At 41.2% G+C, this 19,688-nt stretch overlaps 1 protein-coding gene across 3 annotated transcripts in view; it reads right to left on the bottom strand.

The window, feature by feature from the left end:
* per2 (period circadian clock 2) overlaps positions 1-14,145 on the bottom strand; it is a 33,601-nt gene extending 19,456 nt beyond the window's left edge. For all 3 annotated transcript variants that reach the window (XM_084913394.1, XM_084913395.1, XM_084913396.1), the window contains exons 1-2: positions 13,933-14,145; positions 6,430-6,995 (exon numbers count right to left, since the gene is read on the bottom strand). In XM_084913394.1, the coding sequence (XP_084769520.1) occupies positions 6,430-6,878 (449 nt within the window). In that variant the 5' untranslated portion in view covers positions 6,879-6,995; positions 13,933-14,145. The remainder of the gene's footprint in view (positions 1-6,429; positions 6,996-13,932) is intronic.
* Positions 14,146-19,688: the final 5,543 nt, after the last annotated feature.

Below are 19,688 nucleotides of genomic sequence, written 5' to 3'. Positions count from 1 at the left end.
ACCAAAGAAAAGGATATCAAAAGGCAGCAAAAAATAAAATAAATGTACTCATTGATACTTTTTTGACCAATTTGATTTAAAGATAAGAGCACCTGTTCTGTTGCAACACTACAAAGTCAGAACATAAACAAAGTAGCCAGTCCACTGCACGTATTAGCCAATAAGCTTGTCTAAAGATTATTAACAGCTGTCTGAGAAACTAACTCACCTGAGCTACAACTCAGCAAGCTACTATGAATAACCTCCTTACCTGACTAAGAATAGAAAACATCTTTACGAACAGCCTCTCCAAACACAAGTAGGAGTCTAATCCTGTCAAATATAGCCTTCAGTACTCAGAAATACAACAGCTGGTTTTAGACTGTACAGACTGACCATGTATTTGCGTTGAGCAGCCTAATTCACATTGTGGTAGTAAGTCTGTAGGTCGTTTAAACTAGTTACAATAAGAGCGTGCTCAAAGAGGCTAGTCTGCAGCAGGGACACAAGGTGACAATCAGGGCAATGCCATCCTGTTTAATTAGGAACTGCACAATGACTCTGTGGTTTTCTTATGTTTCACAGACATGAATAAGGCCAGCGTAAGTGGGCCTAAAAGCAGGTTTTAAAATGAACAGTTCTTTACATGAATGAATATAAGTGGAAAACAACCCCAGTTTGGCCCAAACTGAGCCAATCCTGTTTAAGGTTCAGAGTATTAATGGAAAAAGAAGTCACATTTCTGCAGCAGGTGTTAAAACAGATTTATCTGCATTTTTTCCACTCTCTTCCAGAGTTTGTTTAAAATTTAACATAATGGTCCAAAACCACAGAACTGTATTTTCTACCATGTACATACTGGCAAAAGTTAATTCAGATGAAATGTCAATTTTTAATCATTTCACTCTTTTATTTCCCCCTGAGTAGTTGCTGAATAACTAACAGCCAAACTATTGTCAAAAATGACTAATTTAAATCTGGCCACCATTAAATTAATTTGTTTTAACAGGTTAAAGTCACAAACATAATCAAGTTTAGTGATTACAGATTAGGCAGCTGCAAAGAAGAAGAAGAAGAAGGTAAACTAACTGCTTGCCAACTCAGTCCTGTGGCTTGGAGGAGATCAAAATAATGGCTTCAGTTACCGATCGGAAAGGGCAGCAAGGTAAAGTGATGAAAATATTACAAGTGTGGTGTCCACTTTAATGGATGATCATTTTTCTTTAGGTGGGTCTTTGCTGGGATGCAATGGTAAACACCATGTACTCTTAGTAACAGGTTGTAGTGGGTGGTGTTACCTCATACAGACTTATTTAAAACTACTACTTTCTGTACAGGCTTTGTTCTCCCTACCTTTTATGAGGTTTTCTTCCAGGTGCTCTGACTTCCTCCCACAGGCTAAACATTTTAGGCTAATTTGTGATTGTAAATTAACTGTAGGTGTGAAAGTGAGCATGTGTGATTGTCTGGATCTCTGTGTTAGACCAGGGGAGTACCATGTCTCATCTCACTCAAAGTGATCTGGGACAGGCTCCAGATGAACACACAGTCAGAGGGAGAGACAGAGCAAACAGTATCCTGGCAAAGGCAGAGAGGAAGAAAGGGACAGAGAGCGAGAGAGGAGAAAGCAACCCAGAGGAAGCAGAGATCGTAACTTGGAGTATGGATCATTAAATTCCACAATTAACCTAAACTTCAACATGTTTATTATTAATTAGTTTTTGGGAGTGATTTAATGCCCACTGCCCATGGATACAAAGAGACTGATATTAGTTTTCCTACAAACACTGGGGCATATTGGCATTTGTGTGCTAGTTTAGCTCACTGGGTAGAGCAGATGACCTATATTCTGTAAGGCTAATGCAGAGACCTTGGGTTGAATCTGCTATTTGCGGTGTCTTTTCTGGCTCTTTCTTCCAGCTTTTCTGTCCTTTCTCCACTGTCATATCTCAAAGAAGGCTAAAAAGTTCAAGATAAATATGTATAAACTGTCAAATATCAGTGGTGCACTGCACTGTATCAGCCACCAAGCTATGAGATACTGACTCACCTGAACTATAACTCGGCAAGCTGCTATGAATAACCTCATCACTTGGCTAAGAATAGAAAACATGTTATTTACAAAGAGTCTGTCCAAACACGATTAGTCCAATTCTGTCAAACATTGCCTTCGGAAATGCAACAGCTGGTTTTAGACTGTACAGAGTGACCGTGCATTAGTGTCGACACGCTGATTCACAATGTGGCTCTAACTCTGAGTTATTTCAATTAGTTTAAAAAAAAAGAGGCTCAAAGAGACTTGATTTTTTACACTGTGCACCAGAGACAGGAGGTGATGATCAAGGCGAGGTGGTCTTGTTTAAACTGCAGAGCGACAAATTTTTATGCACGTTTGAGAGACATAAATAACCCAGGGAAGCCATAACACAGGTAAGTTTACACTGCAGTGCGCTTAAAATCAGTGGCTCATTCTCTACGACGACTATAAAGCTATATGAACTATATGAATAGTGAGAAAAGACAACAAGAAATGTGAATTCAAATTTTGATTTTCTTTTTTAGGGAGTTGATTAAAATAGCAGTGTACAAGTGATATCCAGTTCTGGCACTACATGGTAATTATTTCTACAGAGGAGTATGCAGACGTGACGCACGTACTCCTACACAGAGAGTGATTGTAGAGATGCAATTTTCTATTCAGAGCCTTTTGTCAAACAGTTATTCATTCACTGATAGCTGTGCAGATTCTTTATATAGTTAAACTATTTAATCCAAAGAAATATATTTTAGAGCCATTTCTGGCTGACTTCCTCTTTGGAGTACTGATGGAAAGTAAATATCTTTACAAATGGAGATTTTTAACCTTTTTATGTCTAAAATCCTGCATACATACATGGAAACACCTGTCCACACTAAGCGATAAATACTTTATACTATATCTTTTATATCTTTCATATTGGTGCATTTTGATACATGTCCTACACATTTGATGCACTGTGATCCAGAGTTGTTAAAGACTAAAACGTGAACCCGTTTCTTACTTTGGACTTTCCCCTCCTTCAAATCTGCGTGCTGGCTTATCTCTGTATGTCTGGCAGATATAAATCTCGACAGAAATGTTAAAAGCTGAAGAACTGGTGGCAGTCACCCACGCTCGCTAAAATGTGGGGCTGTTAACTGAGTTACATCAGCTGACAAAGATTTACTTTTTCTCAGAAGACATTTTGACTTGTCGCAGGAGAAAAAGAACAGGTGACATAACAGTGGCTCTTCTGGATTTGGCTGTACGAATAATTTCACACCTATGCTTTTAAAGGTCAAATGTCTGCTCCTACTCTAACACATATAACACTATTACTTGAAGTACATTCTCCTCCTTGCTTCACTCTCGAGCATCACAGGTGGATAAAGTGGGATATTAAAGGGGAAAATTGAAGGATACTCCTGCAGGTCTCACAACATGAAACTGTCTAACAGACCAGTGATGGACCTGAGCCTGGAGCTACAGGCTCAGAGAGAGTATAGTGTGTATTTATTCATTAACTGCTTTTACTTTTGTCCCCTTTTCATTAATTTTTAGCATGCTTCAGTGTATTAGAAGCATGATTTGACTTGAGTTCTTACTCTTTACACAAAATATGGGGTTAAATACCAGCCACTTAAGTAGGTGCACATGATAACCTGCCTGTTCGTGCAAATATCTAATCAGCCAATCACCAGTTCAAAGCTTTAGATATGCAGACATGGTCAAGATAACCTGCAGAGGTTCAAAGCAAACATCACAAAGTGGAAAAAAGGTGTTGTAAGTGACTTTAAATGTGGCATGATTGTTAGTTAGGCTGGTCTGAGTATTACAGAAACTGCTGATCAGCTGGGATTTTTCCACACAATCATCTCTAGAGTTTACAGATAATGGTCAAAAAAGAGAAAATAATCAGTGAGCAGCAGATCTCTGAGTGAAAATTGTTGGTTGATGTCAGAGGACGGCTTCAGCTGATAGGAAGGCAACTATAACTCAAATAAGCACTCATTAAAACCAAGGTATGAAGGCGAATGAATGCACAACACGCTGAACTTTGAAGCAGATTGGTTACAGCAGCAGGTTGCACTCCTGTCAGCTAAGAACGAGAAACTGAGACTCAAATTTGCACGAGGTCACCAAAATTGAACAGAAGGAAAACGATGCCCGTTCTGACAAGTCTCCATTTCTGCTGAGACATTCAGATGATTGGGCCATAATTTGGAGTAAACAAGTGAAACATGAAAGCATGGATCCATCCTGCCTTGTATCAGCGAATCGGGCTGCTGACGGTAAATTGTGGGGAATATTTCCTTGGTACACTTTTGGCTGCTTAGCATCAACTGAGTATCATTTAAATACCACAGCCAACCTGAATACACAAAGCTGAAATCATCTCACACTGGTTTCTTGAACGTAACAATAAGTTCACTGTACTCAAACGACGTCCACAATCACCAGATCTTAGTGCGATAGAGCACCTTTGGTAAGTTGGTATCCATATCATGGATGTGAGGCTGACAACTGTGCAGCAAATGTGTGATGCTGCCGTGTCACTAAGGACCAACCCCCTTTTGTCACTTAAATTTTGCTATTTAAATGAGGAAGGTGAATGAGAAAGAGCAACAGATGCAGGTAGCAAGGTACTAAACACAGAGAAAGACGGAGTATTTTTAGATGCTGAGGAAAAAAAATAGCAAAAAAACTGGTACAAAAGGTTAAAAGTTCAAATAAAGAGAGCGGCGTGAGTAAGAAGAGAGAGGAAAAAAAGTAATAGCATTTTTTGAGGGAGGGAGCTATTGCGTGCGAGGCACATATGGACAGGAAGAGGAGCGGTTTTTAAACAAATAAAAAAAAAACTCCATAGTGAAAAGATCAAGTGAGGTAAGCCAGTCAAGGCTGAAAGTGAGGCAGTATAACGTCAATGCCTTCCACTTGGCCGGCGCCACCCAGTAAACAAAGACAAACATTTTGTTGCCATAGAAATGTCAAGGAGCTGGCGAGCATGACACAACCCATCTGCTATAAAGAGAGAGCCAGCATCCAGTTTTCCTACTGGAAGGAATGGTTGTTTTTATTTTTTCCACTGCTGTAGTCATGCCTTGGGCAGGCTGCACTGCGTCTGAACATTTTTTAAATCATGATGAAGTCACGTCTGCACGTTTGTGGAGAGGCAGGGGATTTTAAAATTTTTTTGTACTTTAGTCATTTAAAGTTTTCTTTGAGAAATGCCGTAACCAACAACTCTTCAGATACTATGGCTGTGATGTGACTGAACATTAAGTTAAACTTTAAGGTGTGCCGTGGACAGTACGCAAACATTAACTCTCACTCAGAGTGAGAAAAGTGAACATTAGAACACATCTGTAAACATAAATCCAGAAAAACACACAGCATGCTACCCTTTAAATTCTCGTGAGGATCATCTTTAAACATAAAGCTGAAACCACCTCACAATTCATGAAAATAGCCTTTATAATTAACCAGGGCTACATTAAACACTAACCACACAGCATCACAGTACAAGTGTTTGCATTTCAACCTGTTTACTCCAGAAAGAACAGAAGCGTGGAGCACATGGACGCATCTTGCCAAAACATGTTTTTTGTGTGTCCTACATAGAAATCAGATCATGTTTATCATGTTGGATTCTTTTATAAAAAGTGCAAAAAACAGACACCAACTGCTCCTAGTATGACTCACTTGTATGCAATGTGAGCTGGCAATGAGATCTAGTTTAGGGAGTGAGAACATGTTTGCGGTGACACTAAATAATGTCAAATTAATCCTCATTTGGCAAAAGTCCCAACGTAACATTTTATGACAAACAGGATGTGTACAATTACATTTCAATTGGGCTTCTGGGGCCAAGAGCACGACAGCCATCACTGAAGCCTTGGTTCACTCACTCATCTACATGCATTAGCCAATGGGGATGGATACATCAGCTGCTGATAACTGCATTTACTATGACTGTGACATGTTGATGGTCAATTTTTATGCTGATTGTTGTCACTCATCAGCAAAGGGCAAACATAACTACGCAAGAGGAAAAAGGAAAAAGGAAAGAGCATAAATAACCCAGCACAGTTTTTCCCATGAGGAAAGCTGGTGTTATCTTCGGATTGGCATTTTTGGAATTTTCTTTTTTATCTAATGGGGTCTTGAAAAAACATTTATCAGCTGCTACGGTAATTTGTAAGCACAGACACAGACTGCTGTGATCATTCTTTTTGTTGAACTACCTGCAGATTCCCGAGATAGCAACCTCGGGTCTTGACCCCATTTATTATCTCCTACTGCTGGCTTGTCAGACCAGCCAAAGACTTGTCAAAGGCGCAGTACTTTGGTTGATTGTGTGTATGTGTTACTATGCAAACACAAAGAGCAACCCTCATAATGGTTTTATCAGTCCCACAACCACCACTGACCTCTTATTGCTCTCAGAGGATTCAAGCAGTGCCGAGTCCTTGCTGTTGCCGGTGGAGCTTCCCATCGACTCGTGGCCGTTGCTGTCGTTTCCATGACTTTCATTGCCGTGGCTTTCATTGCCGTGTGATTCGGTCCCACTCCCGCTCGATCCGCTACTCTTCATCTCCACATCCTCCTCGGGTAGTGACCGAGAGCGAGCGTTCTTGCGATGGTTGTCTGGTGAAGCGGGAGGGTCCTGACCGCTGCTGTCGCTGCCCTCAGAAGGGAGGCCCAGGTCAGGCCTACCTTGGCTGAAGGCACCCATACGGTGCAGCTGTGCCATGGAGCTGCACCCTGGGTCCCCCCTTGGGATAGAATTGCATGAAGTGGACGCTCTGCAACCCGAGGCTCCATCCTGATCTTCCAAACCTGGGAAGCAGTAGGGCTTGGAGTCTGAATCTTCTGACATCAGGAGATCTACACAGGCCTTGTTCCAGGTTAGTTTACTAGATGATAAAAAAAAAACCCAATCACCCCATTTTTACAAGGGTGATAGCCGAGGGAAATAAAGAAGAAGTGGACTGATCTGCGGAGAGAAAGAGAGTACGCATGTTAGTAATGAAGTAAAACTTGTCCATTCCACATTTTATGACTGCATTATATGTAAATAAATGGGTAATATATGATGGAATGAAGTGATAGTGGAAAAAAAACCCTGAGTCAACTAAGTTTTGATGTGCTATTATATTATTGTTAATACCAACAGAAATTGAAGTCAATAGATGCCTGGGTGAAGCAAGGTCAGTCAAACACATGCTTGCGAGATTGGTCAGGATTACTCCAAACCATATGCAATTTGCATTTAATTAGTCAAAACATAAAGAACCCACCAGCATTTCATTTGCAGACAACAACAACATATTTTTAAAAAGTCTTTGAGACACAAATCAATGCTGCGCCCATCCTTCAAAAAGCTGTCTCGTCTTTGTCTGGTGTGAAATCAGAGCACATTGTGCTCTTTGACCCCTGACCTGTGAAGAGCCCTGCAGATTCTTCTCTGATGTACTGTAAAAATGGCTCTGTGGTACAGACAGCGTGGCCTTTAAGAACAGCGGGTCTGTCCCATGTGAGCCCTCCAACCCTTTCAAAGGATCTTTCACTCTGGGACACATGAATCACCAGACAAGCTGAATGCCATCATACACTGCAGGCCAACAGTGAAGAGGCTTTGGCCTGTTTTCTGTGGTTTTTTGACAAACTGTGCAAAACCTGTGCTCTGTTAAATAATGATGCAGTACAAAACGCCAGATTCCCAAATACTGGTGGTTGGAATTACTTCTGGTTACAGTAAGTGACGCAGAGCTCGGTGAGAACATCAACAGTGTCGTGTTTGGAGTAAACAAGAAAAGGCCATGGTGATGGCTATGATCAGAAGAAGCGGCTAAATGTTTTTTCCCTCAACAGGCCGTTTCTGGAAATTGATTTATCAGCAGCGAAACTCTTTCTAAAGGGCAGCACTTTGAATCACAGCTAAAGACTGGAAATTTACAAGAGAATTTGCACAGTCAAATCAGTCAGGTGAGAACCTTTGTGAGAGTCACGTGTACGACATGTGCAAGACCAAATGGTAAAAAAGGCAGATTAAAAAGGCAGTATGTGCTGCTTCACTCTGTAATGATACAGAATTAAACTAATTACGCACAGTGATGCAGTGTAACCCATGGTTTGTATGATTGCTTTGGTGTGCAAGTACTTTTCACTAAACTAAGTTCAAATATTGTTTTTTTTTTCTTTTAGTCAAAGAAAGATGAATGTTCCCAAAATATATATTCAAACTTGAGATTTACAGTCATTCAGATAAAATCTTATCAGTCACTCAGTTCTGTTTCTGGGCAGCATGTTGAAGTTAAAGCCACACTGTGCCCGTGTTTAACCTCTAGTCTTGGATGCCTTCCAGGAATAATCTCCCTCGTCACTAGAATGCCTTTCCCCAGCCGTGCAATGGAAAATGTCTATATTCTCCTCTGCCTGAAGACACACGGCAGCTCTATGCCCTCCTTAAGTCACTAAGCCCGGAAGCAGAAGTGGATTTAGCCTCACAGAGTTAGCTTTTCAACGTCAAGCCCATAGAAGTGCAACGACTTTTACGTAGGCAGGTGTTTGGATGTCACTAATGTTTGTTGTCTATTGATCTGGTAATGACCTGTTTGAAAGGTGTGTGTGTGTGTGTGTGTGTGTGTGTACAGTATGTGACAAAAAAGTTGCTGGCTTGACAAAAATGTGTTTTTCATGTTGTTTCTGAAGGGTTTTTAAAACTGTAGATTTGTCCTACTTTCTACTCACGTTGCACCTGATCGATAAGTTCGACCATCATCTGTTTGTCTTTTACTTAAAATAGAACACAGGTCAAATTAGACAGAATGACTGACAAGAATTGAGCAAGCGCAGAGGGATTTGATACTTTTCTTAAAGCACGATACAACTAAAAACACAAGGACCACACAAGCAGCACGACTCAGTTTCTCAAATTCACACAAAAATATTATTAAAGTTACGAAAAAAAGAAAAGAAAACAGAAAAATTTGGCTCATTGAGCAGTTTAGAGTTCAAGGCGAAGGTTGCAACACTGACCTCTTGACTTTGCATTAAAAACGTTATCACTTACTAAACTTTTATTGCATGTGTGCACGTGATCGTCTGCAAATCAGGCTGGCCCATCGATTGCGCAACATCACACAGTCATCCTTACTTTGTCAAGGGTACTGAGGTATTTGCATTAATAATGAGCAGATCTGTTGGCCTTTTCAAATGGCAGAAAGCAGTTGGCAGTCAGCAGCCTGCATATCCCTGACATGCTGTGAAGTAGGCATATTCTCTCTGTGAACTGGGTCAACGTACAGCCAAATAATAGGGACAATTAAGGGACAAGTGAGCAACTTGTGTTGTAGTTTTTAGACTGCTTGGCAAGCTTAACTGGAGCAGTGAGTTTGGCAATGACTTGTCATCGCTGCAAAGCGAGATGAGCTTTGTGGCTTTTTTTCAGTCTTTCCTTTCACACAAAAAGTCCATCATGATGCACAGCGGACATTATAAATGAGAGATTTTGTTAAACCCAACATAGTGTACATACTGAACATTCTTCACTGACCGCTGACCGGTTCGTTTTAGTTAAATGGATGGGGTTTTTGGCAGGCGCTGCTGCAGAAGCAAAAAATGCAAAACCAAGTCTGGTCCAAAGTTGAAGAGCTGACTGGCAATGTTTCTAACATTCACAAAGTCCAGGAGTTCGCACTGGTTGCCAACTACCTACCAGACATTGACCTCTATTGCTCACTGTCATGTCAGTTGGCTCAATACCAGCAGACAGTCGGTTGAGAAAGATACTAAGAGAGACGGTTACCAAACAGGAGCAGGATCAGATACTTAAAAAAGCTAAGAGAGAGAAAGTTCATCCATCCTTAAAAATATTCTCCTTGGACTAGATGGACTGCTTTAACTGTCTGTTCTTCACTTTGTTAGGTATTCAACTGCTTCTTAATGCAAATATCTAATCAGCCAATAACATAAGAGAAGCTCGATGCATACCGGCGTGTCGACATCGTCAAGACAACCTGCTGAAGTTCAAACCGAGCATCAGAATTGGGGAGCAAAGGTGATTTAAGTGACTTTGAGCATAACACATTGTTGGTGCCAGACTGACTGCTCAAGGATTTACAGATAGTGGTCCAAAAACAGACGGAGTTTCCAGTGAGCTGCAGTTATCTGGCTGATGCCAAAGCTCAGAGGGGAATGGCCAGACTGCTTTGAGCTGGTTTGGAAGGCAACAGTAGCTCAAATAACAACTTGTTACAACCAAAGTATACAGAAGAGCAGTCATGAAGCAGATGGGCTACAGCAGCAGAAGAGCACACTGAACACCACTGCTGTCATCTAAGAGCAGAAACTGAGGTGGTGGTGTAAAGAATGTGAAAGCATTTTTGTTTTTGTTTGCTTTTTGGATCTAGGCCCCCATAAAATACACTCCATCAAATTCTTATTTGGATGGAAGGCTAAGAATGTCAACAGAGACCTGTCACATGTCTGAAAGTAGGCTACATAGTACATGATGGTCCAGCAATGACAATCCAAGCTACTCTGGCAACACTGAGAAGTTTATGTAATTTATTGCTCAGAACCACTACACTATTTTGTTTATGGAAGCTGAGGACTTACTCAAAATAGATCCCCCGCTCTAATTTTTATTTGCGTAAAAGACAATTAACAAGAAAGAGTCAATAAACCCATGCAATAAAAGTCATTAACGGTGGTTCATTTTCAGCATTTACTCTTGGCCCACCACCTGTTAATCGTTTCTCAAAAAAGCCCATGGATGTCCGTTTCTTCTCTGTAGTCAGGGTTACCCGAGGCCACTTCAGCATCTTTGATTGTTCCTTTTTTCCTGTCATTAACTGGGTCTTTTCCATCCAGTTGAGCTGCCAAGGAAGCAGAGGAGAGAACGAAATGGATTTCCTGCTGCCCAGTAAGAAACTAATCATCATTTTTAACTGGGTAAGCTCGCAGGGACCTTGACTCATACTCGTCCCTCACGTGACATTTGTGCAGGGTTATCTTTTGGTTATCTTTCACCAGCTTTGCATAATCAATACACACAGGCAGTGATACTATTAAGCGTGAGTTACGATGCAGTTCTTGTCAAAGGAAGCGGTCAGGAAGCCTTTATATCCTCCACTGACGTAAGCAGAAGAGGTAACAGGTGACAAACAAGGTAAGATCAGAAACATAATGCAATTACAGCCTCTGTATTAGCAAATCTTCGCCAACACTTTCAATCCATTTAATGCAATCAGATGGTCGTTTTTCCGGGAACACGATGCTCACTTGGCCTTTCTGAATCTTCAAGGACAAAATGTCCCATTTAGAGCTTAAAACATTAAAACTAAGGTTGTAATTAAGGTGGCAAATTAAGATTTGATTACATGTGTTCAGCCCCCTGAATCTATTCATCTCTCTAGTCATCACCGCAGTTTTCCTAGACGGCTGGAAAAACAGACTGTCTGCAACATATTTCCAGATAACCTTGGTCCTTCTTAGAGTTTTTTTCTGTTTTATTGCTGGTCTTATTCAGAGTTACCAGTAATATTAAAACCTCCTGCTGCTGACTTAAAAAAAACCCCAACAGACTCATTGTTTAAAAAGTCAAAACTCTTCCATCCTGAGATCCTAACAATAAGACTTAATAAGATCCACTATGTTAGGTACAAATGTCACCGTACTGGTAATACACTGTGAGTACCAGCTGACTTCCAGATGTTTTAACTGCTACCTATACAGGAACCTGAGATTATATCATAATAACTCTCACCAAAAAAACCAAACCATATTACCCATTCCTTACTGCATATTGCATGCTAGACTTGAAATTGAATATGAAAAAGTCCATAAGATCAAAATGCTCTAGCTTTACAAACAGCTCCATATCAAGCTGTAATTTTATTTCATAACATTCATTGATACTCTGTGCCGCCTGCTCACTATGTTCCCCTTCATGTGATTTTTATGTAATTCATCTTTTCTAGGGGAAATAACCAGCACCAGATTACACAACTGTGCCAAATGAAAGATGTTCTAAGGATTCATTCATAATTAATCTTTACACACCACAACTGCATAATTAATATGTTTATTACACTTTAATTGGACTCAAAACAACTCGTATAACCGCGCAGAAGTAGCTGCAGATTTTTGTGCATCATGCAGCAGGAGTCCATTACATTTCCATTATTATCACACAGGCAGCGTTTCTCAAAGTGTTTCTGGCACTCTGCCCCCCTCATGATGTCTCAGAATCTCAGATTCATGGGGTTGCCCTTGAAACAATGATGCAATAATGACTTTAGAAGCTTAATATAAAAAATAAACACCACTTCAAGATATTTGTCCAATGATTTGTTTTTGTAGGCAAAGTTCTTACACCATCATTTGTGTTACCACAAAATTTAACTGCATGTTTAAATTAGCAGATGGAGGCAGAAAAGCCTCATTTCTAAACTACCTATAAGTACTAAAACAGAGGCTAAAGGATTTAGTCTCAAGGAGTCTGAAGTCTTATGGATTTAATGTGGGGGTTTCCACCAGTGTGTGCATGGTGTGTCTTGCACACTTTAATATGATGGTATGTTTTTTACTTTAACGTCTCAGTTCAAACATGCATGCAAAAAAAGTGCAAAACAATGACTTGTATGCACCATGACTCCACTCACGTGCAGACATGACTGCAGTCGCTCTTTGGGATTATTTCATAATTCCCTGACCTACATCTGTCCTTGATGACAGCTCAAAAACTTGCGGTAAATAAGACTCGCAGTGCGCGCGCGCACACCTGCAGAGACCACCTAAGACTTTCTTTGCTGTAGACCACCCGAGTCCAAGCAGAAAATTCCAACTATTTTCAGCACGACTGCATCAAACTGCTGCACGTTTGCTTTGGCACCTTTCCCTTAGACTGTCCTACAGCACTGTGTGCTTTAAGATGTTTTAACTATTTATCATAACAATAAACTCTGAGTGACATATGGTTAAAAAAAAGAGAAAGAAATCTGCAAATTCATCTCCTGCTCCACTGCGATTGTGGGCAGGGAGTGCTGTGCCAAGGCAACCGTTCTTATTGCAACAGTAAAACAAAAATGCATAAATGAGATCTCCACTGAGCCCTATTTGCGTCACTCATCTTTCTCCTCCCTCCTCAGTCACAAAGGGCAAGGTGAATACACCCAAATTAAGCCTTCCACACAGACACTTCTTCCATTAATTAAGATCCGCATTTGCCTGCCGCATTTTGACTTGTCTTTATCCTCTTTCAGCAAAATTAAAAATCAGCATTTACTTTGTTTTCTCTCCAGTTTCCCTTGTAAGGACTTCTGCTGCTGCTGCTGTTGGAGATGAATGAATGCTTTTATATAAGGATTGTCTCACTGTAGCGAATACCAGCAGCCAGACTCAGCCTATTCAGCCTATAAAAGCGTGGCGCACAGCCCAGAGGTTTTCTAATGGGAACTGCGTGTGAACTTCTGCCATGTGCTGCTGCAGTAGCCTCTTTATGTAAGTCGTCAGGAGTTTTCATGTGTCAGTGACACTACAAACAGTGCGCCATATGCGACTCTGCCATCGCTGCCCTACGCATCTCCGCCGCTGTGAAATACCTGCCAGATTAAACCCTTACGTTAAAGGTCCTCTGGGCGCAGGAAACCACCGGTATTTCACCTTAAAGTGCGGCGAGTTTCGTTCCGCTCCCGCTGTTACATAGGCACAGCCGGTGTCCCGTTGGAGTCTCCTGACCCCCACGGCAACACACAGTTATGCAACTTTCACCTCCCGCGATCCCACAGCAGAGCCTTTTTACACATTCAGAACACAGCTGGATAAAAGTGGAGTCGGCTTCACCCCTACACGTTCTAGACAACCCGGAGAAGCGCTGCAGCGTCTTACGCACCAAAGAAAGAAAGAAAAGAGAAACTCCCACCAACCTGACAGAAGGCTGATCGTCTTTAGCTCCGGGTGTCTCCGGGAAATAAAGGCTGGCCTCTGGTGTAGTTCTGCGGTTGGATCTGTGCTGCGATGATTAGCGGGTCCCGACAGCCCTGCGTTCGTCTCTCAGCGATGCCCTCTACCCAGTCCTGATTCCCACTCACACCGGGACTCTGCCCTGGATCTCCAGCGCTGGCAGTGACCTCATTTCGATAGCTATCCTCCAGCTCCTTCGCTCATTGGCCCACGAACCTGTCGGTCCCTACGTCATTGCGCTCGTATCGAATCAGCGCCAGCCGCCCCCGCATGGGCGGGGGCTCCAACCGCCGCTCCGCACTGTGATTGGTCCCCCCTTATGCCACTCCTTTTATATAAGTGTGTCACCGCTTTCACGTGGAAACCCACGGCTACTGCCGGCGTGAGAGAAGCGAGAGCAAATCACTACGACGCAGCTGCCGGTGAATGAAGCAGTGGCGATGGTTGGCTCACAGCGGCTCACAGCGGCCGACTGTTATCTAAACGGTTATACAAGTGTGCGTATGACCAATGTGGCTGAAGTGCGCAGTCATTCGCCTAAGCAGAAAAGTTCCTTGACTCTCCTAAAATAATGTGATATAACCCAAGGTCTCATTGATCGCGGCTGTTACCTAATTACAGTCACCCTTACATAAAAATAAGTGGGAACTTGTCGCTGAAGCTGCTTCTAAGATATGTCGTAACACAGAACTGTGCAAAATCATCTGACAATGACGTATCAAAATATAAAGGCAGGTTTTGTTCTTTTTTTGTATTTGTTTGTTTTTGTTTTTCCTGTTTGCAGACTAGTCACATAACTCAAGCAGTAAAATGAAATAATAAATGATAATTATATTTTGGTGTGACCACCGTTCCTCTCAGAGTTGTGGTTCCTTCAGGTAGGCATACACAGAGCTCTCTTCCCTTCTGTCTCTGCATATAATGACAGGATGATGTTGAGGTCAGGGCTCTGTGGGGAGGCACACTCTCTGCAGGACGACCTGTCCCCCTTGTGGCTGAATGTAGGTTTTTTCTGCCTTATTTTATTATTTTTAGATATCGTGGACTTAGATACTGAGCTATAGGGAAATAATAATAATAATAATAATAATAATAATAATAATAATAATAATAACAATAACAATAACAATAACAATAATAATAATATGTGTTGAGGTGGCTCAGGAGATCAGGTCACCTATTAAGCTGAAGGCTGGGGGTTCACTCCTTGTCTTCTCCAGTGCCAAATATCCTTGAACAACATACTAACTCCAAGTCTCTCTCTGATGTGAATTTGTATGAATGGTAGATAGAAAGCATAGAAACAAGTGAATGTGGCATGATTTATATTTTAAAAAGTGCTTTGTGTGCTCAGTTAGAGTAGAACAGTGCTATATAAGAACCAGTTTATTTCTTATTTAATAATAATGCACCTAAACATTTTACAAGTCCTCATTTTTCACCAGCCATTTTATTAGATACACCCATTCAACTGCTTGTTAACATAAGTATCTCAGTCATGCAACTGAGCACATTTAAAGCTCAGTTGGACATGTTCAGGACAACCTGCTGAAGTTCAAACTGAGCATCAGAATGTGGAAGAAAGGTGATCTAAGTGACTTTAAACATGGGATTGTTGCTGGCAGAAGATGACCTACTCTAAGTATTTCAGAAACTCTGATTTTCCCGGGTTTTTTTCCACACATCCCTAGGGTTTACAGAGAATGGTGTGAAAAAGAGAACATTTCCAGTGAGTGGCAGATGCGTGAAAATTTCCTGCTGATGTCAGAGGTTAGAGAGGAATAGCCAGACTGCTACAAGTTGACAGGAAGGCAACAGAAACTCAAGCACAGACATGTTAGAACCAAAGTATGCAGAAGAGCATTCTCTGACTGAACAGCATGTCCAGCCTTGAAGCAGATGGACTAAAGCAGCAGAAGTCTGGGTCTGCTGTCTGGGTCTTCTGTCAGCTATGAACAAGAAACTGAGGCTACACGTCACAAAACAGAAGACTGGAAAAACATTGGTGATCTTGATTTCTGATGCAACAGCCAGATGAAGAATAGTATGAACATTCAGAATTTGGCATAAGCAACATGAAAACATGGACCCGTCCTGCTTTGTATCACTGATTCAGACTGGTAGCGGTGTGATGGTGTGTGGGATGCACGCCACAGCCAATCTGCGTATTGTCGTTAACCATCTTTTGATGGCTACTTCCAACAGGTAACACACCATGTCGCAAAGCTCAACACATCTAAAACTGGTTTATTTAATATGACAGTCATATCCAATAGATCACCTTTAGGATAAGTAGGAACAGGAAATTAATCTCTTGGATGTGCAGCAAACAAATCTGCAGCAACTGAGTGGCGCTATCACATCTTTGTGAACCAAAATCTCTGAGGAATGTTCCAGCAACCATAGGAAATCTGCACCATCAAGAAATGGGGATTTTCTGGAGGTAAAAGGAGGTCCAGTCCAGTACTAGAAAGGTGAACAAACTGGTGGTACATGTAGCTTGTACTCATGCTGAAAAGACTCTTGTAAATAAAGTATATCTATATACCCTTCGCTTTTGCGCCAGTTACATTATAAGAAATTTAACTTGTAAATCCTTACAGTTAAACACATTTTGTGGTTGTGTTGATGCTTGCACTGTGATATTATTTCTTCCTGTTCTGTGTTTACAGTAATGTATCACAGGTTGACTGTGTGAGGCAGTGCCAAGTTTTAAATGTGTAGCATTGGAGTAGCTGGTGTAGCAGGCACTTACATTTGTTCCAGTTGCCACTAAGTTGTGTGTGTTCACTTGACTAGAGGCAGGAAAAAATCAGTCACATAGTGGCTTCCCACATTCTTCTTAGTGAAGCTTGGTGACTTATTGGAAGTCTTTTGTGTTAACTGTCTGTGGGTGTATCAAACAGCTCTGTGATTAATACTGAGATTTCAAAAATAGGTTGCATGAATTTAACCGCATTTATTGTTACTTGTACATTATTCATTTTGCAGTATGCTTGCCATGAGAGTAGAGTATGTGGCCTATGGCCCATATTTATGTACAGCCAGTTTGTTTTTCTACAGTTTGCTCCTGTGTGTGATATCAACAACCGATTATGTTTCAGTGAACTAATCCAACTGATTTATGTGAAGCTATCTCTCATCCTACACTGAACATCTCATCATGTGTAAGAGTCTGGAGCATATCCCAGCTAACCTCAGAATGAAGACAGACAGACACATTACACACACCTACAAGTGGTCTGTAGTCTCCATCTGGCCTGCACTTCTGGAAACAGAAGCAGCTGGAGGAAGCCCACACAGACAGAGGGCGACATGTGCTGCTCATCTTTTCACACAGAGTCGCTAACCATAAAGCTACCACGCAGCACTCCCTCATATTCCTTTTGTAGTACAATTTAAGCTAGAAGGCCACTGATCATACATGCATTCACTGTGGCAGGTAAAATGCAATACAAAGTCATATTTTGCCTTTATCAGCTGCTCCCTCTAGGGGTCGCCACAGAGGATGATCTGCCCTCTGGCATCTCACCCTTTCCCTAACATCCTCTTCTGTCACACTAACCCTCTGCATGTCCTCCTTCACAGCATCCATGAACCTCCTCTTTTGTCATCCTTTTTTTCACTTGCCTGGCAGCTCCATAACGTGTCCCGGGCAGTGTTGGTCAAGTTACTTGAAAAAAGTAATCAGTAACTAATTACTGATTACTTACCCAAAAAAGTAATCCAGTTACTTTACTGATTACTTATTTTCAAAAGTAATTAATTACTTAGTTACTTAGTTACTTTTTAAAAACACGATTTACAACCTGAATAGGTAATAAAGCGATAGATCTGTCAGGCTAATTCTACTTTTTCTGCATAATCCATCACAAAATGTAATCAAATGGAAAAGTCCCTTTTTAAAACTTGTTTTATTAGTTTTAATCTTTTAACTTTATGCATCAAGCAAAAATTTAATTATATGCAACATTCTCTGACTGGAAGAAATTAGTTTAACATTTAAACCTATTTTCTGCACATTCCAGCACATAAAATATTTTTTTGTGTGTGTTTACACTCACTCTTTCAAATAGATGCAAGTAAAACACAGCAGAAAATAAATAAAGTCACAGACTAGCGGTCCTGTTGCTCTATTTTCACCTGTAAAACAGGAGCAGGGTAGGCGGAGGTTTACCCTGGTGCAGGTGTGCCGCAGCGGTCAGTGGAAGAATCCGCGAGTTTCTCTGTGAATTTCCCATTACGTCATAGCGCACTCGGTGCTTGCTTGGAAGTTTAGGGGTTTTTTTCGGTGTAAAAAGAAGTTTTCTTCCCACGCACAACGGATACTAATGTTTTTGTCACTTTTTATGGAATCAAACTCAAAGTAAGGTCAGTACTTCCACGCTTTAAACGCTGCACGCTCATACTCTCTCCTGCACTCGATATATGATCCATTGTTGATCTGCACACAGCTGTTGTCACGAACGTCGCACTCGCTTACGTCACTGTCATGAGACATTCTTGCAAAAAAATCACGGTTTTAGTAACGCAGTAACGCAGCGTTCCTACGGGAAAGTAACGGTAATCTAATTACCGTTTTTGCAATAGTAATCCCTTACTTTACTCGTTACTTGAAAAAAGTAATCGGATTACAGTAACGCGTTACAAGTAACGCGTTACTGCCCATCTCTGGTCCCGGGTATCCACTATCCCCCCCTCTGCTCATGTCCAAACCATATAACTTTGTCTCAAAATGACTGAGTCCCTCTGATTCCCAATCAAAATCTGAGCATCTTCAAATTCTGCCACCTGTCTTTTTATCAGTGCCACTATCTCCAAACCATACATCTTAGCAGGTTGTAAACATTCCCTTTCACCCCCGCTGCTATCCTTCTGTCACAAATCACCCCTGACACTCATCTCCACCCACTCCACTATCTTTTTTTTTTTACCTCTCTTCTGTGCTGTCTGGTGTTTTGAATGGTTGGCCCCAGGTATTTAAACCCCTCCACCTTCACTGCCTCTGCTCCCGCAGCTTCACTGTTACAGTGCTAGTGCTAAAAATCCTACTGGTCAACAAACACCGCACCTCATGCACTATTCTGACCTCTGATCACTGATTCAGAGACGTACTGTGAAGCACCAAAATGGTGATAGCACAAGGTATAAATAAGGAAGCACTGTAGAGGATCTCATCCCGTCACAATTTAAAATCTGAAAGTTATGTTGTTTTGTATTCACAAATATAATCAAGAAGGTTTTGAACATCTATGATTGTTGGACATCATTGATTTCAAGATTTGTAAAATGATTGCGTGGTGCACATATTTCCAAATGAGCCAGCCTGGTGTAAACCCTTTAAATAAAAACCAATAGAGCACATAAAAGTTTTTTGAGGTATACTTCTAAACTTTTACTGAAACCAAATCAAAATAGTTGTGGTCTAACTTCCGGTATCATTCAGTTCACCATTATCTGTGTCCACAGATCATCTGTCTGTGCTTACACAGAAAAACTGTTTCCATATAAGGAAGAGAGCAACAGATGGCAGAAAGAACTAGTCAGATTTGACTTGTACCGGGTGGTTTGTGCTGTGCAGAAGGCTGAGCCGGGCAATGTGAAAAGGTGAGAAAGCGGGCGTGCCAGACATGTGCAACCTCCCAAAAACAAAGATGACACCCAGACTCCAGTCACATCCTCTTTCATTCACACATTCGTGCATGACGAATGTAAAAAG

Source organism: Perissodus microlepis, chromosome 18 (assembly GCF_051167445.1).
Source record: "Perissodus microlepis isolate ML-2025 ecotype Zambia chromosome 18, ASM5116744v1, whole genome shotgun sequence".
NCBI lineage: Eukaryota > Metazoa > Chordata > Actinopteri > Cichliformes > Cichlidae > Perissodus > Perissodus microlepis.
The sequence above is the reverse complement of the archived record's forward strand: the minus strand, read 5'-3'. Positions and strand labels throughout refer to the sequence as shown.